Genomic DNA, 7,546 nt, shown 5'->3' with positions numbered 1-7,546 from the left:
TTGTATCATCTTTAATATAATTACTTAAGTATATTAAAAATTTTCCTTACATTTTCTGATGTTACATTTTTATCTGTAAGCCTAATCAGATAAAAGTAAAATTTTCCATTTCTGGATTTTACATTTTGTTTCTGATAGAGGACTGTTTCAGATAGCTTGGTATCAAAATTCAACATCAGTTGTACCAGAAGATAAGATTAATGAAAGTTTGTATCATGGCTTTTTAAGAAAGAGGATGGAAACATTTGCATTTTGTTCATTTTTGCAGCTGGACTCTGATGGCGTCATTACTATAGAGGAGCAGATTGTCCTTATTATGAAAGCTAAAGTGCAATGTGAACAGAACATCACAGCCCAGCGCCAGGAGGGAGGTAAGGGTGGTCGGAAAACTGTGTTCCCTTTGTGCTTCTCCACCCTAGTCCTTACTAGGACTGAGCTTCCCTCCTTATTTATTGTTCGAGAGATCCTCATCAGTTATTCTGTGTTTTCACATGGAAGGCTTTTTCTTTTCTCTATCCTATTTGCTCTTTCTTTATAATGGGAAGAAGTGACTTGCTCAGTTACTGAATTTGGAAATGGGAGTGGGCATGTGCATATCAGGCTATCTTGGGGATCTGTCTGCCTGTGGGACCATGCGTCTGGTTTGCACTTCATCTTGCAATGAACTTGGAGGTAGAGGCTCCATTCCTGTGGAGATTGCCTGCAGTTTTACGTAGTAAACTCAATTCAGAGCAGCAGATAAGCAAGCTCATTAACATGCAACTAAGCCATGGTCTGCAGAAAAAGTTTTGTTAATAAACTGGTAATTTTATTTCCACTTTCCTGACTATGCAATCTGTAAGTTAGTTCTAAATTCAAGTGGGAAGTGGAGTTGTTCACTGACCTTCCTAAATTTCCAACAAACTAGACGTAGCACACAGTGTCCTTAAAATTAGGCCCCTATAATAAAATATGCATTTGATTTCTTCTCCATACCGGTTTTCCAGTGTAAAAAATGCTGGTGATTGATTTTTTTCTATTGTTGTGATCCAATAATTGCTTTGCATGATACTGATTTTAGAAAATATATTTAAGGCTGGAGATATAACTTAGTGCTAGAGCATTTGCTTATCATACACGAGGCCCTGGGTTTAAAACCTATCACATTCAAAAGAACATGTTGAGACTTACTATAGTTAATTTTGACAAGTATTTCATATGCTACTCAAAGGAATGTATATTTTTTTGTTCAGAGTATCGTGTTCTATAGAATCCACTAAATTAAGGTTACTACTTTGTGGTTTGCATGTTCAGTATCCATAATGTTTTCAATGTGCTTGACCAATTTTTTCCTGTGGTACATATCTTAAAAGGTAATACTCTGATGATGAGCTTTTCATTGAAACATTCATTGGAGTTTTATGTCATTTTTTTATTAGTACATGTTAGTGGTACATAATAATTACATTCATTCTGAGGAGTTGGTACATATAAATAATACATAATACATCTTAATTCTTTTTATGTCCCTTTACCCACTCTTCTTGGCCAGTTGTATTTTTTCCTACTCTCCCTCCCCTGTCCTTCCACTTCTTTTTCCCTATTAGCCTTTATTTTGATTTTAATTTATATTTGAGTTTCTCATGTAAGAGAAACTATGCAATATTTAAGCTTATGCATCTGATTTATTTCACTTAACATTATGGTCTTAAAGTACATCCATTTTCCTCCAAATGACTCATTTATCCTTCTTTATGGCAGAGTATACTCCATTGTGTGTAAATACCACATTTTCTTTAATTGTTCATCTGTTGATGGACATACTGCTTTTAAGATGTAGCTGTTGTGAATTGTGTTGCTACAAACATGGGCATGCCTGTATCACTGTAATATGATGACTTTCACTCTTTTGGGAAGATACCTAGAAGGGGAATAGCTGGGTCAGATGGAATTTCTAGTTTTAGTGCTTTGAGGACTCTCTATATTGATTTCCACAAGTACAAGTGGTTGTACTTGTTTACATTCTCACCAGTGTTGTAGGCAGCTGTGTGACTGTCAGCGCCTGCCAGTTGGCTGCGGGTGGCCAGCTGTAGGTGGTGAGTCAGCAGAGACCCTTTATTTCATACATTTTTAAAATATGGTATAAAGTATATACAGGTTTAGAAATGTTATATTTTCTGTTGAATTAAACCTTTTACCAATATGAAATGGTCTTCTTTATTCCTAGGAGTGTTTTAAGTATCAAAATATATGTAGTTAAATTGTGATATTAAAAAGCAATATTTAATAGCACTAATTTTTTTCTTTCATGATAAGTATTTGTCTGGGATAAGCTTTCCAATCCTTTAAAATGTTTTAACTGTGATACAATACATATAAACGAAGTTTGCCATACTAACCATTTTAAATATACCATTCTGTAGTATTAAGTATATTCACATTGCTGTTCAGTGTCAAGAAACTTTTTATCTTGCACAGCTAACACTCTGTGCTCACTATACAGCTGCTCCTTATAGCCCCCCATCCTTTCGTTAAACTTGCCATATACAGTGGTACCTTGGTTCACAAACGCAATTCATTCCACACTTCTGGAAAGATGGCCCCATTTGTGTTCATGTGGGAAAGATGGCTGTGGGTGTGTTCATCACCCCACGCAGAGTTCCCAAACAAGAACAAAATTTTGCCAAATGCTTCTGTTTGTGAACAGAGGTACGACTGTATTTAACTTTTTGGAGTATCTTTTGAAGGCAGAACATGTGGACTTCTTGTTATCCATTCTGATAACTTTTGTTTATTAAGTGAAGAGGCAAGTCCGGTCCAATTATATAAGCTGTGATTATATATATGCATATATCTATCTTTAATGAATTTAAATTTACCATCTCTTACTTAGACTTTCTATTTCACTTGGTTTTACTACGTGTTCTTTCCATTTCCCCTACTACGACCTTCTTTTAGATTAATTGAGAATGAGCTGGGCGTGGTGGTACACGCCTGTAATCCCAGCACTGTGGAGTCTGAGGCAGGAGGATCGTTGCAAGTTTGAGCCCAGCCTGGGCTACAAAGTGAGCTGAAGGCCAGCCTGAACCACATAGTTAGACCCTGTCTCAAAAAGACCAAAAAAATTTGCTATTAAATTAATTGAGAATTTTTCTGCTTATTTCATTGAATCTTGCCTCTCCCTAACCTGCAACTAGTTTGGAAGAGATATATTATATTTACTTATGTTCATGGTTACCATACAGCAGTGAACCTTGGTGAGCCTTTCAGAGATTTCAGTGATTAAACAGTCTGCTGTGGCTTTGGTGCCATAGGTTCACCACCACTGCACTAGAGGATTTTTTAAAACATCTTTTTAAGAAATTTTGAGTTTATCAATAACCTTCTGCTTTTCAGATAATGTAAGTAGTATGGCATACGTTAATTACTTCCTAACTTACATACTCTTGTTATTCAAGGTTGTAGTTTTGACTTAGTTTTATGTCATTTTAATTTTCCTTCTTCCAGAAATATTATTTGTGTATTTATTATTTTCTTTATAGAGGAATCTACTTGTGCTCACAGTTTTTGCCTGCAAATATCTTTATTTCATTTGCAGTGTTAAACAGTGCTGTTTCTGGAACTAGTGTCCTTGGTTAGGAATTATTTGTTGTTGGCACTGCGGGTACTATTTCACTCTTTCCCTAGTTTCCATTGCTATAGTTGATGAGTCAGTTCTCAGTCTTGGTTGATTGCCTTTTTCTCTCTGGCTTTTAACAACTGCACTTTGACTTTGATGTTCATGGTTTTATTTGTATGCATCCAGGTTGGGATTTACTGGAGTTTCTGATCTGAGGATCTGTCTCTGTTTAATGACAGGAATGTTCTAGTTATCTGTCCTTGAAAATTTGTTCTCTTTCATTCTCCTGCTTTTGTCCCTCTGAAGCTTTAAGTAGATAAATGTGAGACATTTTCATATTGTCTTCTGTGGATCCAGGTTGTATATATATTTTTTCTTTGTTTCTTTGCTGGTGTTGTTTGTGATTTCTTCCAATCTGTGTTCTAGTTTGTCAAATCTGTTCAGCTTTAAAAGCTGTTTAATCCATCCATTAGTTAATTTAATTACTTTTTTATTTTCTGAAATCTTCGTATTTCACGTTGATAGTCTCTTGTACCTTCCCTAATCATTCACGGTCTTCTTGTTTTCCTAGACATATATTTCCTATTCTGCATTTGATAACTCACATCCACAGGCTTTGCTGGTCAATGCTGATGACCACGGGTGGTAGCTTGTGTTTTTATGAGTCTGAAATATGATGAGGTATGTGGTTCAAATGGGTTCCTTCCGAGAAAACCTGTTTATTTTTTCAGGTTTCTAGAGTAACTAAAGTTTGCTTTCCACTCAATTTAGATAAACTCGAGTAGGGGCTGAATTTAGAAAGTTTTAGAGAAAGACCCCCTTCCCCCACTATTTCCTCTTTCAACTCTCACTTCAGCCAAGAGTGAAATGAATCAATCTCTTTTTGAAGGGTGGTTTTGGTTCTTACTCACTTATCAAGGAGTGGGTCAGTTTTGGGGACACTGACTTTACTGAGGAATCTTCTATCTAATTTTCCAAACTTCTTAGGCCCTAGGCTTATCTTTTGTTACCTGAAAGTTTTCAAAAGCCAAATTCTTAGTCAGTTGGTTAATAGAGCTAGACAGAGGTCTAAATGCAGTGCTGCTGTCCTCATAGAAAGATTTTTGGCCTCACTTTTATTCTTTTATAGCCATCTAAGATATCTTAAAGAGGGAAGTTTTACATTACCCTAGCCTTTGTAAGTGTCTTGCACTAAGGGTCCTTTTATTAATGATCAGTCTCATAGTGCCCAGAAAGACAGTCAGTCAGCCTCCTTGAAATAACACTGGCCCTGGTATCTCAGTCATGGGAACCTGCTAGCAAGGATCAGCATCATTACTGTCCAGCTGGTGTGTTCTTCTCTCAACCCAGAAAGAATTACAAGGTAGAGTGTCAAAAGAGGATTGAACAAAAGTATTTATTGTGGAATGAAAACAAGAAACAGCATTTAAAGTAAAGCCAGAGCAAAAGCCCCCAGACAAATGAACCTGGAAGAGGACCTGAATGGGCAGCCAAGGGAACACTTTGTCTAGGGTTTTTATACACAGAAGTGACTACATCTCAGCCAAGCTGAGGTCAACCTCTGGGGTTACAAGTAGGAAGGCTTGACTTAGAAGTGGGCTATCGGAACTCAGGATGCAAATTGTAACTTTAAGCATAATTAAGACATTCTTCAGAGAGGTAGGAATATCTTATTCTTGTGCAGGAAAATCTCACCAATCCAACGTGCCTTTTGTTTGTTGAACCTCTGGTGCCTTGGCCATGGACATCAAGTCCTCCACTGAATCATTTCTGGCTGCCTGTCCTGTCTGTCCACATTCCTCTTCCCTCCCGGGCCAGTGTCACCCTTGAGAAATCTTTTACCTTTCCTCAGCTCCTTGCTCATCTTACAGAAACTGATTGTTCAGATTTCTGTTGGGTGCCTCTTGTTAGGTTAACAAAATGATACCCTGATCCTAGAAAATGGAGCCCAAGCCCAAGCACCCCAGTGCCGAGGGCTCAGGGCTCAGGGATCATTCTTCTCAAGTCTCTCGTCTCCATTTCAAGCCTCACCATGAAGGAATTTGTAGGTGCAGTTGTCTGTGAGGGCTGATGAACTCTTCTCTATGGCGTCTCATGACATTTTGGGCTGTAAATATCTTGGAAATTACCTAGTGCAGCATTTCCTTCAGTGACCCCTTTACAGTCCAACAAATACTGTTCTGCGTCCCATGTGTTGCCCCTGTACTTGGCACTGAAGAGCATAAATGTGTCCTTGAGCTGTGGGCTTGACAGTTCCATAAGAGTGGTAACTATCTTTCAGACTGGTACGCAATTCCACCAACAGAAATATTCATAGCTATAGAAAGGGGTGGGAATTAGATGTGCAGAGAAGGATTTGAAAAAGACATTCCAGGAAAAGGGAATAGAGCAGACAAATGTTATCATTAACCAGACATATGCTGTCATCACTACCCATAAAAAATTAACTGGATGTGTAAATTTACATAACATCTAAAATTTGTGAATATGTAAATAACAGGAAGGATGTAGATAAATAAATACTAAAAAGAGAAAGGATTCTTTTGATATCTTCCTCCATACAAATAAGATAGAATTGAATATGTTCATACTTTGGCCTACCTTTCAATGAAAGTGTGTAATTATATGTAAATTGACTCAAAAGTTCTTTACTTAAAATTGTAAAAAAGATTAAAATGGCATTTTGAGTTCACTGGATAATTTAAGAAATTGTCATTTTTTAAAAAGGCTCTAACAATTGAGAGACACATTTCAAAATATTTAGGATTGAGCTACTATACTGCCTATAATTTGTTTTTAAATTGTAGCAGAAAATAGATGAAATAGATTTTTTTTATTTTAAATAGAAAAAAGATAAACAATAGAACTGTTTCAAAACAGGTTAGTAGGACAGTTAGAATAGTTGGTACATTACATGGTGTCTTCATAGTAATCAACCAAGGGTACAAGATATAGGCATGGTATCACGTCTAAACAATATTAGCACAAAATATTCTTTTCAGGGAACCAAGAGAAGCTAGCTGTATAACTATGATGTGTATACACATACTTATTTCTTTTCCTGTTCTTTTCTTCTTTCCCCCATAATGGTTTGTCTTTTCTTTTGAAAAGTTTCTTCCTAGTTCACAATATCTATCATATGTTTCAGATCCTATTTACTTGTTCAGTTTCTCACACTAGTGAGACAATACGATGTCTACACATATGGGTCTGATTTATTTCCCTTTTGAGTATGGTCTTGAGTTGCATCCATTTATTTATAAAAGTCTCCAGTTTATCTTTTTTATGTCCAAGTAGTACTCCATTATATAAAAATCTTTTTTATCCATTCCCTCATTGATGGGCATTTGGGTTGTTTCCAAGATTTAGCTATTACACATTGTGCTACTATAAACATGGGTGCACATATATTGCTGTGGTATGATGCTTTTAATCCTTCTGGGAAGATACCCAGAAGCGGAATAGCTGTTTCAAATGGGACCTGTCATCCTAGTTTTTAAAGGAATCTCCACACTGATTTCCACAGTGGTTGCACTAGTCTACACTCCCACCAACAGTGGAAAGGGGTTTCTTTTTCTCCACAGCCCCTCTAGCATTTATTATCATTTGAGTTTTTTAAAGGAATTTTTAAAAGGAAGAAAACATTAACAGACAGACAACCTTTTACAAAATAGCAAAAGAACAGTACAGACAATACAAAGTTACAAAGTGGTAAGAAATTCACAATACTTGTTGTATTACATATTGATATCTTCAAAGTGGTTTCTCATGAAAATGAATAGAGACATGCAATATTGATCAATCAAAGACTCATTAACTGTTTCCTTCAGCAAAGAAATAGAAGACAGTAGATCAATGATGTTAACTACCCTCTATATACATACATACAAAATTTCTCCTTCTTTCCCTTCTCTTTTCCCACATCCCAGTTGCCCTTTACCCTTGAGC

The 7,546-nt window shown here is 36.4% G+C and overlaps 1 protein-coding gene across 1 annotated transcript in view; it reads left to right on the top strand.

The window, feature by feature from the left end:
* The first annotated feature begins 235 nt into the window (after positions 1–235).
* Positions 236–7,546, top strand: part of Pth2r (parathyroid hormone 2 receptor) — a 90,364-nt gene continuing 83,053 nt past the window's right edge. The window contains exon 1 of the mRNA XM_005397112.1: positions 236–371. Within this exon, the coding sequence (XP_005397169.1) occupies positions 236–371 (136 nt within the window). The remainder of the gene's footprint in view (positions 372–7,546) is intronic.

Source organism: Chinchilla lanigera, unplaced genomic scaffold (assembly GCF_000276665.1).
Source record: "Chinchilla lanigera isolate Chin_1 unplaced genomic scaffold, ChiLan1.0 scaffold00056, whole genome shotgun sequence".
In the NCBI taxonomy this organism is placed as follows: Eukaryota; Metazoa; Chordata; class Mammalia; order Rodentia; family Chinchillidae; genus Chinchilla; species Chinchilla lanigera.
This window is presented reverse-complemented; position numbering and strand designations above follow the sequence as displayed.